This window comes from Apaloderma vittatum, unplaced genomic scaffold (genome assembly GCF_000703405.1).
Source record: "Apaloderma vittatum isolate BGI_N311 unplaced genomic scaffold, ASM70340v1 scaffold5820, whole genome shotgun sequence".
Lineage (NCBI taxonomy): Eukaryota > Metazoa > Chordata > Aves > Trogoniformes > Trogonidae > Apaloderma > Apaloderma vittatum.
The window spans coordinates 1-24120 of record NW_009692764.1 but is presented as its reverse complement, the minus strand read 5'-3'; the positions used below and the strand labels follow the sequence as shown (position 1 = coordinate 24120).

The following is a 24120-nucleotide window of genomic DNA, read 5'->3' as shown; positions in this document are numbered from 1 at the left end:
CTAGATGACCTCCAGAGGTCGCTTTCAATCTCAGCGATTCTATTTATTGCAATTACGATGCAGCGTCATTGCCTTCACTGAAGTTCCTGGGTGGAGAAAGGGCTTTTAAACACTCAACACAAGGTTTGGTTTGCTTTTTTAAGAAGGTAGTGAGAAATCCTAGTTGGATCTGAACTGCCCGCAGTTCAGAAATGACAACTGAGAAAATGTGTTTTGAGAGTTGCATACATTTTTATGGAAGTATGAATATATACCTTTTAATTAAATTTTGTACACAAAGCATAGCTTTATAGCTTTCAGGTGCAACACACGACCTCCCAATCTTATATACATTCCACTAGAAATTGTGTCAACAACCTCCAACTGTAGCATTCCTGTGTGGCGAGAGTCCTCACCTGTGTTAGGGGTTTAAAGCACCCCTAGAGCAGCTGATGCTATTTAGTGCTGGTTTATCACTGCTGCCTTCCCCTGCAGGATACTGTAACCAGCAACTATAAAGCAGGCTGGAAGGAGGTGTTGGGGCTGGGTGTAGGCATAGCTCAAGTACGTACACAGGTAGTACTAATTCAGGTACTGATGCTTTTCCAAGCCACTTCTGGTATTTCGACATCTGCCCTGTGAAACAGCCCAGTATTGTGTGAATTCTTCTTTCCAGCAGTGATGGAAGACTGTATTCAGAGGAATGAAAGGTACTTTTATAACTATATTCCTCAAAAATAGGAGCTGGGGACTTCTGGTGTCTGTATACCAGGAAATGGCTGGTATTGTAAGTTTTGCAGCTTATTGTTTTAAGTAAGGCAGTTTGTGTTTGGTCTTGCTTGGTGTATACTTCAAACTCTTGCTTAATTCAGTTTTGATTCCATTGGATACCTCTGTGGATGGAAGGAAACAGGCATACTGAGAACAGTTTGTGTGTTACTTTTTTCTTCTGTTCAAGTACATGCATAATGAACGTGTGCAAGCAGCTTAAAGCCTAAGTTTCGGGTTTAGAAAGGGCAGGAGAGTATAGTTCAGGCTCTTAAAAGGAGACCCTGCTTTCAGCCAAACTATGAAATGAACAAAGCTTTTGTTGTTGATCATAGTCCTGCTTTTCAGCATTCAATGCAATGGTTCTCAATTGTCAAAACCTGTTATTTTGAAGGGGGAAAACAGTACAGTTCAGAAAGAACAATTCTTAACAGATATCTTGTTAATAATTCTCTTGTCTCAGATGGCTTGGACCAGTGACCTCAAGAGGTCCTTTCAAATTTAAATACTGTGAAATAAATATGCCTAAGACCTAGTCAATAAATAGGTCAGTTGAAAGTCAGGTCATCGTATCATATGCAAAGGTAATAGAAACTAATGGAGCAAAGCACGTTTTCTCATCTAGAGGGAAGAATCCTTCACAAGTCCAGAACTTACAAGTATAAAACATCTTGTATGTTTAGGTAAGCGAGTTTAATCTGCAGTAAATGCTTTTAAAATACCTTTAATTTTTTTTTAACAAAAGTAAGGATCAGCAACTGTGGTTGCATGTTCTTTCTTCTCCTGTTAGAAGTAGCCCAGGTAAATTAGTACAGCCTGTCTGCACAGTGAGAAAGGAAGCATTTTCCATTGAGGAGCAAAGCTCTGCTATCATTAACTAAAGAACTCAGATTGAAGACTAGCAGCCACAAAGATTGAGGTATCTCTTTACATACTCTAAAGCAAGCGTTTTGACTTCTCAGAGTGATAGTATGAAGGCTATAGACTGAAGCAGAGGCAGCGTTAAATACATGCTGTTCCTTATTTGCCATGAGAAAAGGGCAGGGATTTAGTGAACAGCTAAGGATCTCTGGCCATAGCCTCACAGTCATGTAGAGGGGAAGTGAACTCTGCTGTAAAGCAGCTACATTCCTTTCCTGTTAAGTCACTGTCACTCACTCCCAAGAGATTTTTTTGGGGTTGTTAGATGAAAATCCATGGAAAAGAATGAACCCAAATTGCAAGAGACAGCAGTTCTACGTTAACCTAAATGCAGGCAAAAATGATGCTGATTTAGGAGTAATTTTCGTGGCATCTAATCTTTAAGGATGGTAGCATAACAAATGAGACAGGATCTTCTACATACCTTTAAGAAAAAATATTTATTTATAAAAATACACTGGGATCAGTTTGAGAAATGTGGCAATAAATACAGTTCAAGGAAGAAAAAGCATTTCTACATGGATATATTATGGCACAATAAAAGGTAAACGCACCATCGATTGTGGGACTTCGGTTGGCTCAAGACTTTGTACAAGCTCCCTTTTTAGTAAGACAACTATTTCTAAGTTTGGTCAGTGTTGATAATGGAATGAATACAAAATCACAAATGCACACTTATGTCTAATGCAAGACTTACCATTAGCAAAAAATACTTCAGAAACATAGTTATGATATTTAAATCACTAATGCCATGTCTTAAGATTTAATTGGCAAAGACCACATTTAACTTTAAGCATGAAATTCTTTTATCTCACCTGGAAAACAGAAAAGCTGTAAATATGTAGAATGAAGGCTTAATGTGGTATGTAAATACCTACGTAAGCAGAGATTGTGAAAATGCATAGCTCCTTATTAGACGACCTGGCTGTACAAGAGCACTCCCCCTTTCACAGTATTCCTTTTACTTCATATGCAGTTATTGTTTATGCTGTAGACTATAACTGTTACAGCACTAAAGGCAACTAGACAGGGAAAGGGCAGAGAAAGGAAACAGGAATGTATGTAAGGCAATATTTCTTTAGGTACATTAAGTATAGTGTGTAGGAAAGACAGGTAACAATTCCACAAGGCTAGTTTCGTTCTTACTGAATAAAATAAAGGACTAATACTGAACTTTTGAGGCAAAGCTAATAATCAATGCCCTGGTCACTGTACTGACCATGGTAATCTCTTTGATAGTCATCTTGGTACTCTCCGTGATAGTCATCTGGGTATTCTGCCTGATAATCGCTATCGCTGATTTCTGACCCGTTAGTTCCTGTTCCTTGGCTGCCGTTATGAATGACAGGTTCTGTTGGTGCAGCACAGTACTTGGGGTCATACACTTGTCGACCAAGCCCATACACGCTCATTCCCTTCTGTGAAGCTACTTTGTTGGTACCCATTTGTAATGAAATAGTCGAGTTATCCACAGGTTGTAGTATGTGCTTCTGATCGTAGATGTCTCTCCTGGTACCTGGTGCCAGCATACCAGCCTAGCAAAACAGGATTGTAGAGGTTCAGTAAGGTCAAGAGCTGCTGTTACTAGATTTATGATTATAACTAGTACACCTTAATGGAAGTGCTAGAAAGTAAGAACTGAAGTATAACAAAACATAGCATGGCAGCACGTGTTCACTAGTAGGTAAGTCATAGAAGAAAGTCCTTGCAGAAAGGTGCAGTTTATTTTCCTTTTTGGAAAGAATATGCTAAGTGTTTGGACCGAGGTAGTGCCCAGGAAGCAATTGCTTTTTTTGCCTCCATTTAGTAAAAACTTCAAGTTACGATTCTCTTCTGGTGTAACACAGTCAGCCAGAAATTCTAGAGGCATCAAGTCATTTTTATGCTGCGAGATATTCAGTACAGAACACACTGGTTAGTGCTAAGAAATTCAAGTTCTTCAATTACTGCATAAAAGCACAGCTGAACTGTACCCTCTCACTGCCACCAGTTACTCTGCTAGTGCAGGCAACTCGCAGGCTCTCCTGTCCCACTGGGCTCTCCCAGGTTGAGGGCTGTGTTCACTCTGCAAGTGTCACACACAGTCCTGCTTACCTGACTGGCTCCTTTGTTAGTGCCCATCTGTAGACTAATTGTCGTCTGGTCAAACGGCTTGTCAGTTTGCATTTTTGGATCATAGAGGTGTCTTCTAGTTCCATAAGCAGTCATGCCTGCCTGACTGGCACACTTGTTGGTGCCCATCTTTATTAGGGAAGGAAAAGATGGACAGAAAAAGTGATTTTTATTTGTAGAGCAAGCCCAGTCTAAGGAAACAAATATGGCTGGTAACTGTGATGACTGACAGAAGTAATTACAGTGCATGCTTTCTTCATGTAGCTTGACCACTATCTGTAATAAATCACCCTTTCTCCATCCTGAGCTTCAAAAAATAAAGGCAACTTTCATCCTAAGGCATTTCAGTGACTGGCATCTGCCCAGCTGCGTTGCTATTAGAATGCATGTTTGCATCAAAATGTAATAATTAACTTTTACCTTGGACAGCAGTGACTCAATTAAATTGCCACAAGTTCACTACGTCAGATTTTATGCCAGTTATTTTGGTTTTTGTGACTATTAAGTAAAGTGGAAAGAAAAAGGCTTCTATCATATAAGGACTTTTAGCTATCCAAAGACTCCTACTTTAAAACTGCTTTAGAGGACAGAGATGCCACTGCTAATATTAGCTGTTCCTTTTCTCCTTATCACTCTTATTGCAGATTTAAAGCAAACAGAAAAACCTTCCAGGCAGTCACCTGAGCTTATGAAGCCAATCAACTGCTTACAGGAATTAAAACCTCATACCTCCTTCAGTGATAAGAATATATTGCAGTTCTACTGATGTTTTTGCATAAACAGTGTATCAGTTAATCAAAACAAGAAAGTTGTTGCCAAATATAACAGATTAACTGCAAACTTGAATTTCATACTTACCTGCAGGCCAATTACACTTTGACCAGCTTTTAGTTTTCCTGCATCAAAACTTCGTGCTTGTTTCTCTGCATATTTTACACCAATATCAATTGTAGTATGAAAACCTTTAGTTTTTGCCTATTTAGGGAGATGGAAAAGAGTATTCAGTGTTTAAAGTATATTTTCTGCCATTGGAACACTGACAGCCCTGATCCAGGGTTCTCATGTGACGCCACAAGCAGGTTTATTTCTGGTGAGGCACTCTCTGTCAGGGGTGAGAGAAGGTAACAGTTCCCCATGTCGTTTGAAGATGGCACTCCAAAGCCTGGCAGAAGGATGTTCTGCAGGGATTAGTGTTCTCCTGTGAGCCTCCCCATTCTGTGCATGCACACGCAGCTCCAGAGCAAGGCCATCATCAGTCAAGAATCCTGACTGTGAACTGCAGCCTTCCCTGGAGGCATGTGGTAGGACACAGCCCTCCCAAGTGCAACCTCTGCAGTATCTCAGACTCGCAGTAGTATTTACCCCCTCCTGACAGGCTTTGTGCTGTTTTCTGTATCTACAAGAGTGGTAAGAGTGCATGCGTCTGGACTGGCATGTGGACTTGTGCCAATTCCAGGGGTAGAAATACGTACCAGACCTGCTAGCGCCACTAGAGTAGTCTGTACTTGAGTCATATTTCCATTTTCAAAAAGATCATTTGCTTCAAAAATATCATGTGGCTTCATGCCGTACACTTGGATGGCTTTGATAAAATTCCCAATGTTCTCCAGCTAAATAGAAACAAAAAAGCCAGTTTTCTACTTAGTGTTTCAGTTCAGAAACTAATTTTAAGTCTTTCTGCTGTTGGCTTGTTTGTTTTGCTTCTTCTACACTAGTTCTTTGCCTTATGCAAAATGGACAAAACAGTTGGTGTGGTTGAGAGTGACTGATGGGAAGTCTGAGATTTTTTTTTTTTTTACGAGCTTTAATATTGACTTCAGAAATCAATCTAAGGGTTTATCTAGTCTGGCATCTCTCCACCAGTAAGCATCATATACTTTGTTAATGGGGGCACTGAAGACAAGACTGCCTCAACTGTGTCCCTTCCATGAGCAATCCTAATCTACAACCTGCTTCAAAATGGAAAATTCAACATAGTGTCCATGCCATTTGACTTCAGCAATTGATAATTCTGAGTAAGATAAAATCATAACTACATGGATAGTAAGAACATTTTACTTAGTTTGAAGGTATCACCTTGCTTGCCTCCTGGGAGAAACTGAACTAAGCCTTTGGGGTTTCTTAGCACTTTTTAGTACTGTGTGTGGTAGAAATTCAAAAGCAATATGAAGTACCAGGAGTAAGGACTGAATCTCATCTTTCCTTCTGAAACCTTGAGTGGTATTAAAACTTTTTCAAAAAAACGAAAATCCTCCACCATATTTAGAAGTTCTCAAAGTCAATAAAACCAAGAGTCTGATGTAGCAGTATTAAGCTAGACCCAGCAACAATAAATAAAGGCAGTCAACTCTAACCAGCAACCCTTCCAAAGCTTGTTCTAAATCCATGTTGCCTTTGATAGTCCCTTGTGGGGCGCGGAAATCCTAGAAAGAGCACTCGAGAAATCAACTTTGTATATACTGAAATAAAATACATAGTGTAGTTTGCACCATACTGTTTTCTGTTTACATAGCCATTTCTTTTGAGACTGTTCAGGTCCTTTCCCTCCCCATCCTCTCTAGCTGCTTTCTCAGGAGGACACAGGTACATCTCAGGATGTACAGGTACAGGCAAACTCTTGACCTAACAACTTGCACCACTGCCTGAATGGAAGACTCCAGCTGTTACCAGCTCGTTTTTTAATCTTGGAAAAAGCCTTGCTATAGGGCTCTATATTCTTCTTCCCTCTGAAATTTCAGCTTCCAGCTAAAGCACTATTAAATATGTATATTCAACTGCCATTTATGAGCCATCTCAGCTATAGTTGCTTTCTGTTAAATGCTGTTCATCTTATGCAGTATCCTTGACTGCTGTGTATGTATTGTATAAAAAACTGGGTGCTATTAAGGTGTACCATATTCTCAGCATATTTGTTAACACAGAACAAAAGAACTGTTTGGCGGTCAGAGGGGTTAGAGGTGTAGTTTTGGGGTAGTTTTTTTTGTTTTACCTGGTGCCAATTTAGTTTTGATTGATTTATTTTCTTCACTGATCCTGGCTGCAGCTTATTTATAAGCCTGGGGAGGTGAAAAAAAAGGAAATGCTTAAACAATAAATCTCATCCTTATACCGTGCAGGCATTTTATATAATATTTTCATTCACGCTTTCTTAGTTGCATTAGTTTCATCAAAATGGTTATTTTTTTTTTTGTTCATACAGAGTGCCTAGATCAGATCTCAGGTCTACAGATCTAACAGACCATAAGAATTTTTGTGTGGCATTTGATTATTATAGAAAAAAGCTTCACCATTAAATTTAGAAATAGTTAGAAATCTTTGCTAAAATATAAAGATTTACATTTTCATTCTTTCCCACAATTTCAAAGAAGCTGTCTCCCACCATACTGTCAGCTGTCTTTGACTATTGTTGCTGATGTGTTTCAAGGATAGTCTTCAAAAGTCCCTCCCCCTAGTTCCTCAGAAGTGGAAAGATGCTGAAAATAATGTTACTTAATAAATGCTTACTCGCATAAGATTATGCCATCTTTTAATCCCAGTTGAAAGTTTGCACCAATGCTCAGACCCGTAACCTCTTCTATCCAGTTACGCAGATCTTCTTCTACCTGGGGGTCATATTTCAGGGCAATCTGTAACACAAGCAATTATAAAGTTACTTCACAAGAGAAAACTGCACCTCTTCTCCCTCACTCCCAAATTAATTTCAAAGAGTATGATATAGAATTTATCCAGTAATTTTATTGCTGGATTTTAAACTATTTTAAATATTGGAGTACAGATATCTTTTACTATAGCTTTTATGGCTTTACTTGCAAATAGTGCTTTGAAGCACTTAGCAGTAAGGATTGCTGGAGCTTGTGAATAGTCTTTTCACAGCTGCAGAGGAATGATGATTCTCAGAAAAAATATTTTACCCAAGTTGTGTAAGAAAGTGAAACAGTGTGTTATGAACACAAGAATTCTGAATTACTATGCCACCAGTACTACTCAGAGGTAGATTGCTATGTGGGAACTTTCATGTAATGGGTTCGAAATTATTCAGCTGAAGATTATGTTGGGTTTGCTTTTTTTAGCTGGGTTATGATTAATGGAGATGACCTAGTAAGTTTTCCCCTTGTTGCTATAACATTAGGAGTTATTTTCCTGGAGATTCTGGGGGTTGTGTGTGTGTGGCTTTTTTAAACACAAGCTTTAGTATGCCTGTTATTTCTCTTTGGCCTAGCTGAAATAGTCTTGATCTCATGTTGTAATTGCAAAGAGAGAAAACTTGCAATGGTCTTTGAAGTTAAAAGCATCGAGCAGAGACCCAGAGTTGTTAGCAAGGTGACTTAAAAGCTCCTTTTCCCAATGTTCAGACTTCACTACACAGTGTGCCAGTTTATGCTTCAGTCACTAGAAGTCAACCCATCTGAATGGAATGCTTGAAACCAGTAAACTTAAACGCCAGCTGCTCACAGGGCCCATGCTCCACCCCTCTGCCCTTCAATCCCTCCCCTGCAGGCAGTGAAAAGCAGCTCAAACTTCCTTCAGCTTCAGCCTGTTACTTTTGCAATTCATTTCAATATTGGCAAGTCAGAGAAAAGGGCTTCTATCGTTGAAAGCATTATTACTGTTTCCACAAAGAAAACAAGTTATCTGCGCGCAAGATTTTACGGCATACGTAACCTGCACTAGTGCAGCGATTGGCAATGCCTTCCCACGGCCATTACAAGTTGACCCGCATGGGTCAGCGAGCAAGATGAGGAATGACGGAGCTACTGTGAGAAACCTGACAAGCAAGTACAGAATGTACTTGAGTATTTCTTACTAACTGAAAATCAGCTCACCTAGCACCAGTTGCTTACAAATTCCTAACAAGAAACTCAGGTAAAGCCATGCACATTCAAATCGAAATGCAAATTTCAGACTTTTTTACATATAGTCTTAGACTTTGGCCCTGAAAGGCCAGATATTAGCAGATGTTTGTACTGCAAGAGATTATAATTTGAATTTATGTGAACTACTTGGAAGAGCCAATTGCTACATTTTGGCTAGCATTAGTAATCCCCAACTCCAAACTGACTAAATTAAAAATTACTGTATTCTGTTCTCTATTTTTCTTCTATGGGGAATGGAAAATTCATGTATCTCTGGCTTTACTTCAAAAACTTGACTGAGTAATACTTATTTTCCTTAGACTGTTTGTACTAGTGGTGTTCTGGTGCCTTAGTTACAGATGACGATAATGGACTAACACATTCTTTTATTCAGACCTTGATCAAGGTGTAAAATTTTGAGCAATATTCTGCTCAAGGTGACAAGTACCTCAGCGCTTAGACCAAAACTGGTCTAAAATAATCAGGATGCCCTTTTTCTCATTGAAGAAAAAAGGAAGAAAGCCCAGGTCATGCTGCCTAGTGAGGAAAATGTCACAACTTTTTTAATCACACCTTTTGGATATTAATAGCTGAGAAGCAGACTAGGAAAGCTAGATGAAGTTCACGAACACATAGAGGAAGCCACTGCATTTTGTGTCTCTTGGGTGACAAGAAAGATCTTTTGCACCTTCCTTAAGTTTAGCACCTGAAGCAGCAAAACCATGTTCTTCATTTGTAGTGATGGCAACAACAGTAAAGGGTGGGTAGCTCACCTGAAAGGTCAGCATTTTGAAAATGGTGTAAGAGGAAGTTGGTTATAGTCTTTCTCCTTCCTAACCTGACAATTAGTTTACGAACTGCTTTCCATGGCAAATATTATTTTCTATGGAAACAAGACTTGTGTGATCACAGCCTTAATTTGTTTCCCCAGTAATATTTGCCAGAACTCAACTACCTTGTTCAAACTTCTAGAAGAACAGGACATAACTGAGTTGCTTATTATTTTGTGTGAAATTAAGTACCTGTGCAAAGGAGAAGGAATCCAAAACATCCCCAAAAGACCTAAACATAACATCATGCTCTTCTTGCATATTAGAAATCCTACAGAGATCTTACAAAAGTGATCTCACACACAAAATCTTAGGTTACATGTACAGGCAAGACTTACAGTAGATAATGTATTTCTGTACAGCAGTTCAAAAAAAGAAACAGGATTTGGAGAAAGGTCAGAACTTGGTTTCTTCTGATATTCCAGTTAGAAGACAGTAGACAATGTGGGCTGGTCATTTGTATGTTGACAGTCCATACTACATTAAAATCATTATTTTAACATGCATGTGGGTACAAAGAGGGATTTAAGCTAATCTCTTCCACAGTTCTTTAGTTAGTTAGAAATGTAACAAACTTATGCTTTCTGAAAATTCAGGCAGTTTTTGTTTCAGTGTAGCTAAAAGACAATGCTAAGTCATAGTTTAGCTGTCTTGCAATTGGAATCATGTAGAATACAACTGGAATTATCTTTTTACAACTTATTATTCTATAACTTAATCTGTTTTCAAGCACTAGTAATCACTTTTTTAAAAAAAAAAAAAAAGAGGAGAAATTAAGTCTATGATCATGCCACCAAGAGAACCATTTTAAAGAGCAATCTATCTCCTCTGTCCTCATATTAAAAAAGGAGGGGAAAAAAAAGAAGAAAAAAGAAAAAAAAAAAAAAAAAAAGAGAGAGGAAGTATGGAAGCCAGTAAGAGTAAGAACCCTAAATACTTCTGCAAGTGTGGTTCTTTTAATCTTTCTTGGCAAACATATAAAGGAAAAAAATGGCAAAAAATGTCCTCATTTAATAATAAGTGCATTCCACATGTGAGATTACAACTGAGCTGAATATTAAATTGCTGCCCCTATTGCTTGGGGAACTTAGAAGTAATCGGATGGAATTTTATCACTTCTGAAAAATATTTACTTTATGTTAGAGTACTTTGCCATGTGTTCAAATGTTAAGTCTTTCAAGAGGTTTTAAGTTGTCTGGGGTATCACTATAGTGCTTACCTAGGGATAGGAAATAGATGCTTATACATGTTAAGAAACTTGTCTTATTGCCACTAAAAGCATTACTATTAAATACACTAGATTTCAGAATTGTCTTCACTACCGTACAATTTGACTTAAATATGGTAAAGTTTTTCTTACGGTTTTTGAACTAGGAAACTAGTCTAGACAGAGTAAAGAGTGGTCATAGTTTCTTGAAAAATTATACTCCATCTACCAAAAAAAATAGAGACAAGGAAACTTTAGAATCTGGCTTTAAGCAAGCCAGACCCACACAAGAAGGGGTTAAACAGTTAGAATGACAGGTCAGGTACTACCAGAAGGAAGGCATTATGCTTACTCTGAATTCTTAGCACTTTACTTCTGATCGCACAACCACAAATTATGTAACTCGAAGTTAGTGAATATTTCACATTTTCCACACATTTATCAGAGTTTCCAGTTTTCCTTTGATTGCTATCTACGAGGGGAAACTGGAAATTTTTATAGAGATGAAAAAAATTATGGCTTTTTCCATTACTATTATTCAGTGTAACACTTGATTCTTTGATTTCTGAACCTTCACGAAAGATACTTAAATCTCACAAGTCCATAGCAATAGAAAACATCATCTACTAAAGATGAAAGCAGTAGTTAAGCAGTTTCATTCAAAGTATACGTTGTGAAAAAAAAGCTACTATTTCAGAACACCATAGAAAAGATTCAGTTGCAGCAACAGATACAAAGATTTTATAAAAGTTGAAAGCCAGATAGCAGGAAGCCAACTGCTAATTTCTTTCTTTATTCTGACAAATCTTGAAAGATATATGAAGTTGAAAATGCTCTTTCTGTTGACACTTCAGAGATACAGATTTAGTAGGTATCTTTGAAAGGAAACTGAAGTTTTTACACATAGTCAAAATTATAGGTGATCTAAGGAAGGAGTGTGTTACTTGCCCATTACAAGCTGATACATTTACGATAATGTACACCTCGGGCTAGAAACCGTGGGTTAAACTTGATCCATCTTGCAACTTTAGGCACAATTCTCACATCTTGTTCTGTCCAGGTAGGACTTGGCTGTTTGGGCCTCTTACAGTGTAAAAACCCTCCCTCTATCTGTATTACAAGAACTTCAGTCATCACTGTGTTTATCAAGTGCATGGATTCCTGGAAATAAATGAAGTTATGTTGGCCAGCTTTAATGATCTATCTGTGTCCCTTGAAGTTACTCAATGTGCCTGTAGTATGTTAAGTTTGAGTGATGATGTTAACCAGTGTTTCACACCATAAATGATATAATATGGACTTTCAATTGTCCTTTTATACTAATCTTTTCCAAACTACACACTGTACGCTGAGGGCTATATATATGCCAAATCTCCAGTTTAAGAGTTCAGGTCTCTATATTGCTGCTACTCTGGAAAAATACTGTAACGGTATCTCAAGAGTTTAAGTACACTGCACAGTTTTTACAAGTCACTGGGACTGACAAACAGAAAACTTACTAAGTTAAAATGTAGGTATAAAAGATAAAACTTTCAAACTTACCCATTATGCCCTAACAGCTTGCACATTTTAGCTCTGATGAAACTTTTGACAAAAGCTTCAGGCTTTATGCCCCCAAAGCAGAGGTCAAATATTTAATGTACAGCACACTAAATTTGAAGTGTTAGTAAACATTTGAAGAAACTGCTCTGTGGTTAAAAGTTTTAACAATAAAAGCACATGCTTGTCAAAGTGAGGGAATATCATAGAAACTGTGTTTGTCAACAAAACACACGATTTATATACACAAAGTGCAGCAAAATAGGTTTTATGTCATCTTTTTCCAAGGTAAATCAAGTACAGTGCCATGTACAACACGAGAAATAGCCAGGACTTTACTCCAAGATAGTATATGAAAAGGTTGCACGCATGCTTTTTCACCAAAGTGAACAGAAAAATAAAGTTGAGTTTAGATGTTAATATTCTTCACAGGGAGAAATTTGGTGTGGCCCATATTCTTGCTTAAAGTGATACAAAATTACTGGGGTTTTTTCCAGTTGAAAAAGAACAAGAAAGCTTACTGGATTTTTAATAAGTATGGGAGCATATTACAGAATGTCAGGGGTTGGAAGGGACCTCAAAAGATCATCTAGTCCAGCCCCCCTGCCAGAGCAGGATCACCTACAGCAGATCATATTCATCTCACACTGAATTTAATCCACATCTAGCCAGAGGATTTAATATTAGTTTTACTTTTACAAATTTGGGTCATAGACTACTAAAGGGAATTAAAGATAACTAAGGGAAAACTCCAGGTTTTAAGACCTAAAGTTGTACAGTTTAAGTTTTAAGCAGCAGTTTGTTCCTATTTAAACTTCTCATTTTTTATTAATTTGGAACTATCTGAATGGAATTATTTTTATGGTTTCAGTGGTGCCTACAAGCATCCTTGCAGTGAAATAAGCACAACACTCAGGCACTTTGTCTTGCAGAGGCCAAAGGTATCAATGTTAATACTTCTTTATTGTTTGCTTGGCACTAGTTTGCGAAGAAATCTTCTGGTATCAAGGCAGAAGCTTTCTGGAGCCCTTAATCATCAGAAGCAGGCTACACACCAGTCCCAAATTATTCTCCAGAATTCTATCTACTGGCACCTGAGCTGCCCCATTCTATTCATCACCTGCTCTTCCAGAACACAGTTCTGAGTCTCGCATCTAAAACTTACACAGAAAATTTCTAGGACAAAGAAATGGTTATCAAGAAAAAGGCACAAAACAGTTAAGTGTTCTTTTCATAAGCAGGAAGGTAGGTTTTCTAGATTTTCTTTATTATACAACTGAGTTAAAACTTGCTGGTTAAAATTCTATGGTGTAAATAGATTACTGTAGATATCTAATCTTCAGCTTTGGTGGTGAGGGAGACAAGGACATAATCAGTATTCTTCTGCAGAACAGTTCTAGTTGTCTGCCAGCGGAGTGGTTATTATGTCACAGAATAAATAAATAGCACACCCTTCAAGTTGGGACAGAGAACCTAAGACAGTGGGAAAATAGAAGGTTTTGATTTTTACTGAAAGTGACTGAGAAGCAGTGACAAGGTACCAAGTTTATTGTCAAGTGGAGCTTCTTACTGTTTGAGCTACCAACCTAATAACCTTTCATTATAAGGACAAATTAAAACTGCCTGTTCATTTTATGTATGTTGACCAGGACTGCATGCCAAAGCAAACGTCAGGAGACATATTTGTGCATGAGAAACCCAAAGGTAAAGAGGCTGTAAAAATCCAGACAAAAACCAAAGGGGAAAGTCCTTCAAAGCCACTATTAAGTATGCCCCGGTATTTAAACATGTTTGGTGGTTGGGTTTTTTCCCTGTCATTATGGACTGTTGCACAGAAAGGCAGAGTATATGCTGTGCTAGTGCTAATGTTGAAAGATCTCACTATATCCCACTACACTACCTAGCACCAACATTTTACAGCCATATCCGTTTTCCTTAGTATTGAACAGTATTTTTTTGTTGTTGTTACGTGTAGCGTTGTTGATAACTTGCCAATTTCTTAATGTTTTCTCTGTAAATCAAAATTTAGGCTACAATATTTAAAGCAGGGGGTGGATGAGCATTAATCCAAAATTCCTGGCATACTTCCCATAGGCACCAATTTAAACTCTGTGAAGTAAGATCAAGCCATGCCTTGAAGTTTCCAAATCATTTTACAAGTAAGATGTCTGTAGTCATGCATGGCGTTTGTTGCCAGATCAGCATGCTAGAAGAACTAAGTGTTCTGCTGCCTGGCTGTCCAATGTGATTCTGTGACAGCTTGCAAACTACTCAAGAAGCAAACGCTACCATCTCTTCCCTCAGAGTGCACTAACAACTCGGATGTAGCCCTGCCCTTGGACTGAATGCTGGTTCTCTCTCGTTCTCTGCAGCTGTATTACTGCAATGCTCTCACCAATTCAAGTCTGTTCTTACAGTTTTTCCTCACATTTCTTGTTCTTATCATTTGTTTATAGCTGTAGTGTTCTGGCTTATAACTCCAGTTTGGCTTCTTGTCTTGCCACCACACTTCTTGATACCAAGTCTCTTTGCACTCTATCTTTAGCCTGTATATTTCTGAACACTTTAAATTTCTTCACAGAACATGCTTTCAGTAATAGTCACTACCTACTATTTGAAAACATCGCTGTTTTCGTTTGAAAAAAGCACCAAAACATGAAATTTCTTCTCAGCTAAGACAGTGTTGATCCAACCTGGTGCACAAAAGTCTGTTATTCTCTAAGGAGAACAGATTCTCCTTGCTTTGAAACCCAGCCCAGTGTGACTGGCTTGAGCTCTGGTATGGCAGAGCAAACCCGGGCAGGCTCTGACATCTCTAGCAGCGATGTCTTCTGAAACAACATGCCGAGTGCTGCACTGAAAATACTGGTAACCTGCTGTATGACTTCAGTCATACCTAGTTTTGTAGGGGGGCAAAATAATAAAGTTAGAAGACAAGTGAGGTCTGCCCGCAAGCTTTGCTAAATGTTACTCAAAATGCACATTCCCTCTGCCTTTCTGGCAAAGGCACAGTCCATGTTTCATTTTCTCTGTGCTTTTTTCGAAGGTAAGTCTCAAGACTCTGCTGCTTTCACACCCACCAGATAAGCTCAGACACTTAACTGCTCACTGCCACTTGTCCTCCTGGGCAGAGGCTTGACAGAAAATTGAACCAGATGACAAAGCACCTCCCAAGGTGACATGAATTTCCCAGTTAATAGTGCTCAGTGTTTCCCACCAACTGCTCTGATCCTGTCTGGTTGCCTGTCAGCTTATTCCGATGTAATTTCATGAACTCACATTAGTTGAACAGGCTAACTGAAGTGCTTCTGATAAGTATTCATAAGGAAATTACAAATTTCTCTCATTCTTACCACCACTTCATCTTTGTACAAAATCATTCAATCTATGGGGTTTGGAATTTAGCTGAAAGATATGATTTCCTGAGAAGTTCCTAAGCTTCTACTAGAGAGAAAAAAATCTGCCTAGATTTAGCTTTCATACAAGTAGTAGATCAAAAATCTCTGAATTCACACGTAGCACGTCTCTTCTGGTTGAGGTAATTTTCCACATATCCAGTTTTCTTAAGCACAAGAAATGCAGATTTCACACCTTAAGATTTAACAGACCTTGCCTATCGGCAATTTCATACTATTGTTTTGTTCTACTACCACCAAAAAAACCTGGAAGAATGAATTCAGCACAAAGAATAAAACATAATAATCTGCTTCTGCTGCTCCCAGCCCTTCACCTCACCCTGCCCTTCTTGGATATATCTTTAACCAGTTAAAGTTCAGTAGATGATACACAATGTTGATTATATTCCAGGAAAACATTCAAAAATATTTGGGATATGGCCACCCAGGCAAGTTGTGCTTTAAGCACGTAAAAAAAGTGACGACCATAAACACAACACAAAATGTCTACTTGCTTTTGCACTCATATCCATCATTACAAGCTTGCTATTGAAATTTAGAAGATTACTGAGGAAAGTCTAAGAAGAGTATTTAGTATTTCAGGTACTTCATATTTAAATATTTAGTATATCATCAGGTGGTAGAAAACTCAGGAGGAGTTGCACGTTGTTCCACTTGGTGTGTACTGGCCTGAGCTCTGGCTCGTGCTCTGTGTGTGCTCAACATGGGAAATATTCTGGTGGGGCCCATGTTAGCAGCAAGGTAGGAGCTGGCTTTCACCATGAACATCTGAACATTGCCAAATCCCTTCCCAAATGCGTGTGTCTGTGACACTTTATCTTTTGCTGGGAAGGCTTCTAGCATTTAGTCAATTGATTAGGAACAACAGAAAAACACTTCTCAAATCACTCTTGTTCAGGCAAACCCCAGGAATACTAAGATAATGTCCTGTGTCTATAAATAAGAGGCTGTAGCAGTGGAAATACCAACAGGAAAGCAGTATTAACAAGAGAGCTTTCTTAGCAGGAAGGCAAAGTAAGATTTTTGTAGTAGTAATATCCAGTTTTACTCTTGGAAGACCAATGGTCCAAAAATGCAAAGCTGGGTAGGAAGATTTGTTTGGAATCCATCTATGAATCGGCCAGCTAAGACTTGCAGTAGATCAGATCCTACCTTCATGAAAGCATTTCAGAACAGCAAGGAAGTACAGAAATATTTAGGTCTTGCCCAAATCTAGCAAAAGAAGTGTTCGGGTCCTGCAGGGTGTATGCACAAGCCACATACAGTTTCACTTCACTGTACACCCCTGCCCCACCAAAGATTACTCTGTAATCAAAAGGACGCCTGCCTAAATAAAATCCTGTTTAGGCAGGTCCCAGAAGACCAGGTCAAGACTTGGAAGGGAAGCAGCAAAGACACTGAACAGTTAAAGTGCAGTTTCTAGGCACAAGTGAGCATCAGTGGCCAGAGCAAGTTCAGACTCCCAAGGCGTAACGCGTGCTTGGCTGAGCTGCTGAGGCTGGGTAAGGCAGTTTGGTGAGAGTCCAAACAGGGCACTAGACCGTAGCTGTGACAGCAGCACTTTGTAGCTCGTTGTAATCATCTTCTCTTACTGCCAGCTCCTCCAGTGTGACTAACACCTTCAAGTCTTTGTAATCTATACATCCAGAATCTTATCTGTTTCAGGTAAAAGATGGTTTGATATAAGCAACAAGGAGTATAATTATGTCTCCCCTCCTAATATCTACTAAACTCTGCACCAGTTTAAGAAGGGAGGAAAAAAAAAGAGGTGGAAAATAAAAAAGGTGTTGTTGAGGGTTCTTTTGTTGTTTGAAGTTGTTTGTTTTTAAAAAGAAAAAACAAAGACAGAACTACCCTGAACAAAGTCACAACTGTTTTTGAGAGAAACACTGTCATTCAGTCCTACTAAAGAAAAACAACAACAGAAGTTACTCTGAGGCTTTACTGCAAAACCAGAAATATTTACCCAAAAGAGAGCATTTGCTGCTGAATATAGCTATACAAGTTAACAGTTGTTTAGAATTGGATACTTAGAAAAAGCGTTTTTAAGCAAAAGAATCCCTCTTAAAGAAAAAAGACGGATTTTCACATGATCTCACTTAGAAAAAATCTGTTTCAAATTGCCCTACGTGTCCTGGCCTCAAGCCCGTTTTTACTGAAGGCCTTTCCTGTACGGTTCCACAGGGGATGGGAATCTCTACAAAGTTTTCCTTAAAAGGATGTGTCAGATGCACAGTGTATACGGTGTTACGTAGCTACAGAAGCTAAAAATTCTGAGTACAAAGAAGTTTCTATCCTTTATTCTCCAAGGCAAATTATAAACTATTTGGAGGCAAGAAAAAGCCTCCAAATTAATGTTTTTACAAAAAAAGCTGAGCTGAGAAAAAAAAAAATCACTGATGTGTCACTATCTCAAAACAATGCATGCATCCATCATCTATCTTTTGAGGGTATTGACTCTTTAATTTAATTGGTATTTTTCCTCTAACTCTGAAACCACACAAAAAGCACATTCAGTTGTGTGTTTTAAACAAGCATTACCGTAATGCAAATTAAACTTTTTATTTTCTGAGACTACTAATCCCATTTAATTGTCATGACTCTGTCAAACTTTATTTGCTCTCTTCAGAGGTATCCTGACAATAGGAGGTATACTGTAAGCTTGCATGTAGAACATGCAAAACTTAATACTTATCCACAGCTTTTAAACATTACCTCAGCAAGTTTTATGTTTTCTTATCACTGGTAAAAGTTTTACTAAAAGTTTATTAATCCACCCAAAACAAGATCACTATAATACATTTTATAAATTTACAGAAGGCGCTTCAAATGCAGAAGTGCAGACACAGTATGCTTCCTAATATTAAACAAAATAAAAGTTGATAGCAGACATCCTGATGCTTAATTCGCTCAGGCGCCATGCTTTGCCAGTGGCCGTGCTGGCAGTTTCTGTCTGTACTGTCACCGTGCATGCACGTGAGCACACTGGTCTAGTGTTCACCTCTGCTTTGATGTTGATGATGAAGCGGTAGCTAATTCCAGCTACACCACACCATTCATCACCTTCCTCCTAGAAAAGATGGTGTAAGCCAAGAGACATAACTGGAAACTACATCCCTCACACAAGGCTTAACACGGGGCAGCAATACGCGTCTCGCAGTTCAAGACTGGCTGTGCAGTGTTCCAAGTGATGGCTTTGAGACACATGAGGACTCCAAGAGACAACTGTCAACTTGGCAATGACATGTCAAGGTTTACTGGGGATTTAAGGTATTGAGAAAAATAAATTAACCCCCGTGTTAGTGGTTTACAGCAACAACTGCCAGATGTCTAGGGTAACCAGGTCACTAGGGTAGCCACTTCCACAGATTTGCTTCACCTCACCTACTTAAGAGCTACTGAGCAGTGAATCTGGGTCTCAGGTACGCCTACCTACTGGAGTTGTACAAGGGCTCCCAAAGGAAGTCCCCTTGTCCGTGGGCTTGGGCAAATGTGCAGAGCGGGCAATGCCTGGCTGACAAACAGAAGAGACTTTAGGCAGATGGCAGGGGTGCTAACATCCAAGTTGCTGACAAGGAAAGTATTTCCATGGCAAATTACCTGCTTCTGCTTACCATAAAATGAGATGTATCACTTTACTGTATCATGAACTGTCAACTTAATGCTACATAGGTTTCACCACCATCAGTTGTACTTGTTAGTAGGTCTACTTATTAGTGCTGTAGCATTAATACTTCTATTGAAATAGCCACAGAATTGGAAATTTAGACCTGATATGTGCCCAAGAGAGCAGACCTGTCCTGAGATAGTAACAATGAAAGAGGAAAATGGGTTAGGCACATGGAGACAGAGCAGACACTGAGGTAAACAGTAAAAGCTGAAGGTGAATGGAGGCTGCAGCTAAGATTCTCCGCTGCTAGAATACCTTCCTCACTTAAAAACTAAAAATATCTAACCAAAACATATAGCTGCATAAAAAAATACTGCATAAATACCACTTCTCGGTCAGTATCAGATCTCTTTACACATGAGATCTTATGCTACAAGAATACAAATTACTAAGTTACTACTGCTTAATACAGTTAGTGTTTCACTGGGTTTCGTAAAAAAAATCCTCCGCAAAATTTCCAGGAAAAGACTAAACTCATGTTTCAGCAACTGATGTGGCAAACACATTCTCAGAACTGTAAGAGGCTTCTGCCCAGAAAAAGAACACAGAGTGATTTAGAAGCAGTGGAAAGCATGCAGTGGGGACATTTTCTAGGAAGTGTTGTACCCAAGTTACTGAAACATAAATCGTCAGTCAAGGTAAAACTAAGCATCAGAAAGAAGTAATCAGCAGGGATATTGTAAATAAGTTGGAGGCTTCTTATAGTTTGGTTCCTGATACATTTAAAAAAAAAAAAGAAAAAGAAAAAAAGCAAGCATCTTAAGAGCAACTAGATACAAGTTTTCATTGTTTGTATCACTAATGTGATACATAGTTATTGTGCTAAACATTGATTGGCTGTAAATTTACAGCATTATTCCCCTGTCATATTTTTATTTTGTGGACAGTTTTGCTATTGACTTAGTTATCAAAAGTGTACCATTAAGTATTATTCTCTTATGTCAAATGCACTCTATGTATCTAGCCAATAGATTTCTTGACTAAATCTATAGCAGAATCTTTCACTCAGCATTTCATTCCTCTCTGTATACGGTAATTATAAGGGAGGTTTGGGAACAGTTATTGTAAAAATCGGATGCTTGAGGATTAACACACTGAGAGATATCTGGAAGACTAAATATAAAAGACAAAGTTATGAAGTTGTTTGTTTGAACTGGATATCTGTTGTTACAGTCTAGATTCAGCTAGGAAAAACCCCACAGTTCTTTGGGGAAAAAAAAATACCAAAATTTGACACAAAGAGAAAAGTTTCAGTGCTATGCACATTGAAACCAATGTTTAGCTAGTCAATGTTATCTTCAACAGCTACAATCAGCTATCAGAAACTACTAATTAATTGGAGCAAACTGACCTTCAATCCTTGATCTTGTAAAGTCTTTCTGCTGTTTCCCCTGAAATTCCCTTTGTAAAATATCAGTATACATACTTATAATATATATAAAATAGCACCAAAATATTGGATTTTTTACTTTACTCTCCAGGCAACAAACTGAAAAATATAACACAGACTTATTTTAACTAAACACCTGAATTTACTTCAAAACTTGTAAATTAACGACATTACTTCATTAAAAGCTATAGAGACATCTACATATAAGAGAATGGGAATCCTATATTGTCTGTTATCACAGAAGATATCCACCTGTTCTCTCAAAGTATACATTTTAATTGTCTTTATCCAATAGTCTCCATTTTTATTACATACACTTTATCAGCAGCAAACACTCTTACCTAAGGTTCATAAAAATCAGTGAGTAAACCTAAAGGTTTCCTAAAGGAAAACAGTCAACAGGAAATATGGAAGGGTAAAACAAGTGGGAACAGTTACATTTTAAGAAGGAAAAGGGTATTATTACTTTTTTGGAATGGGAGGGGGGCTGGCGGGGGCTGGAGAAAGAGGAAGAAGTGTCCAACTCCAGGCAGCCAAAACTTTAGCTATTAAAGCACTAATCAAAAAATCTGGAAGTTAATGATTCAAATTTGGTTCCCCGTTAAAAACAATCATAAGCCAGTAATTTACAGACAAAGCAATTAAATCTGTTTATTTGGCCTGTAGCAAGTGAATACAGTACAAGAATTTTCTCCTCAGAAGTTTCAGGACGAACAAAATCATACCTAGCACTGATTAGCATTATTCACCAGACTTCAGCTCTTACTCATCATTCTGTATTTGCCCTAGAGAAGTAAAGCAGGACGTACTACTGCCCTTCTGCACCACCACAAAATAGGAGATACTTTGTTTACAGGCTTCAGTTGTATAACAGCCTCCAGTTTGTTTCCCTTCATTTCCCTTCCTTTTCCACATTGCTAGCGCTTGACCTCTAAGGGTGGCAGCTGCAGGGACAGACTAACTCACCTCAATTACTCTGCTGTCTGTAAAAAGCTTCTAAAATGGTACTGACTAGTGCCAGCCTCCTGACCGAGTGATGCCTAGAAGGAAGGTCAGAGACCAGTAAAGCCACGGGAGAGCCAAATGCTGTGTAACGGCTAACTCCCCGCACAGGCCATATTTCTGCCTGTCTCTCCTTTCACATGGAGATGAAACTGGCAATGTATCAAACATAAGAGGAGGGGGAAGATAGATGCCTGCCCAGCACAAATACCATTTCCATGGGAAGGGTGGAGTCACAAGGAAGCAGCTGAATGAACTGGAACCTCTCCTCCTCCCGTCCAGCATTCCTGTTTGCTCCACACCTTATGCAGCGAGATAATGGAGCCAAAACTTCTGCTAATTTCTTACCTACCTCGGTTCTAAATCAGAGACAAATATAATATTAATTTGTAGCTTTATCCAATTGCATCACCATCTCAAGCTATGCTAACCTCAAGTACTGCAGAAAGTCGTCCACTGCTTATGAAGAAAATTATTGCCTGCAGAAGAAACTATCCATTTCAATCAGCTTAAAGAGCTCCTGACTGGATATTTGTTTTGGATCAACTATCTCCTGTGATCTCAAGTAAACAGGGAATCAGCTTCAAAGGAATTACGCTAGTTTGACTACCTACACATTTCTCATGCAGACAAGATTCCTTACAGCTGGGAACCAGCACACAAATTCAATGCTTTCTTTGTAGGAACAAGGAAAAGAGATCCATAACAGGGACCAGACACCTTATCGGTGTGAACTGAGGTAAGGAGCAAAACAGGAGAAGGGTGGAGCCTCAAAAGGACCAAAAAAAAAAAAACAAAAGCGCCATAAATGCCAAACTAAACAAAGATTTTAAGCTTAGAGACAGAATCTCAAACATTAAACAAAATTCTTGTAAAGCATCAAGACATTCTATATTCATCTATTCAAATACCATTGCAAACAGAAGGTCTCTCTGAACACTAATACACTGCCAAATGAGAAAATAAAGAATCAAAAATAAAACTGAGAGATTTTACTATCCAGCACATCTGGGCCCCTAGGCAGCATGGCTATCAACACATCTGTTTTCCACAGAAAAACACTGCTTGGGGATTAGCACTGAAAATTTCAAGCAACGGTGTCTAACATCGACCGTCAGTCAAGCAGGGAGGCATCACAGCTACTTGCAAATATTAAACCACCACCACCACATTAAAAAAAGCAACCAAAACTTAATACAACAGTTTACATGAATGTCAGTGCCTTAGAAAGCATGATTAAAATTGGTTCCAAAAAATGATCCACCAAGAGTTGGAAACTAGATGCTGTTCTTCAAATCTTTTTGAGATAGCAGGGTCTGGAAAAAGAAATGTCTGATCTCTACAGAGACATTACTCTCTGATCCTCTAGAACTGTACAGAGAAACAGAAACAGTATTAGATAGGAGTTATGCAATATGTCTGTCTATAACATAATTGCTTTGAAATCTGATCTCTTACAGTGAGAACACTCTCAAAGTCCAAAGCTATATCTTTTGCTGGAGGTTTTGTTGTTGGATGGGGTTTTTTGTTTGCTTGCTTGTTTTTTTTAAAGGAGATATGAGTTCATTTGTCTTTGGCGCATCTGAAGTTTTTTACGGCGCCAAAGACAAATGGCATTTCCAAGGACAGCAGTAGAAGCCTACATACACGTAAACTGAAGTTGCCACAGAACATACATCCTTCTACAATGTTTGCATTGAAGAGATCAGAGAAAGTGAGTGAAGTAACAGACACAGCAAGATAAAGTGGAAGGCCCTTTGCACAACGGCACGAAATACGCCCACCCATTTCAAACCCTCTGTTAATGCGGGCTTGGAACAGTTCGCCTGAGGAGGCCCTAAGGAAGCTGATGACAATAAGAAACTGAAAGAACAAAGGACTTCTTTCCATCTTGCCCCCATAAAGGGATCCCTGTTAAGTCTACAGGACTCTGTCAAAGTTTCTTGAAGTAGAAGAGTATCTACTTTCTTCCTCATTCACATGCAATAATACACAACTTATGTTTTATTGTCTTTTTAAACTGTAACTGTGTAGATAAATTACTATGTTTAGATGTTGGAAGCAATCACACTGGAAGACATTCGGTTACATGATGTCATCAAACTTTGCAGCAGTACCCCACAACCATCCCGAGGAAAGCCAAAAAAGAAAAGAAAATACATTTTGTAAAGTTTCCAACATATTAACTTAGACTTTCTGCATAAATTACAATGTTTAAAGGGAGCTACTTTTCTCCCTCCTCACTTTTCTACTCAGCCACAAGTTAAACAGGATTGGGGGATCTGCTGAAGCCTGAAACCAGACGTGTGTGAAATAACCGGTTATTAAATGCCACGTTTAGAATTTAAGCTTGCGAATAAAGACACAGAGCACCAACTGATCCCTAGGTGTTTGCTGGCGTAATTTTTATTGCAAAGGATTTTCCTCGTGCTG

General features: G+C 38.6%; 1 protein-coding gene across 1 annotated transcript; it reads right to left on the bottom strand.

The window, feature by feature from the left end:
* Nucleotides 1-2089: 2089 nt before the first annotated feature.
* Nucleotides 2090-7406, bottom strand: CNN3 (calponin 3, acidic; the record flags this gene model as incomplete). The annotated part of the gene is made up of 6 exons (XM_009866897.1): nt 2090-3203; nt 3763-3909; nt 4639-4755; nt 5253-5390; nt 6770-6836; nt 7285-7406. Coding segments are annotated over 6 exons (939 nt in total), but the record flags the coding sequence as incomplete, so codon positions are not given.
* Nucleotides 7407-24120: the final 16714 nt, after the last annotated feature.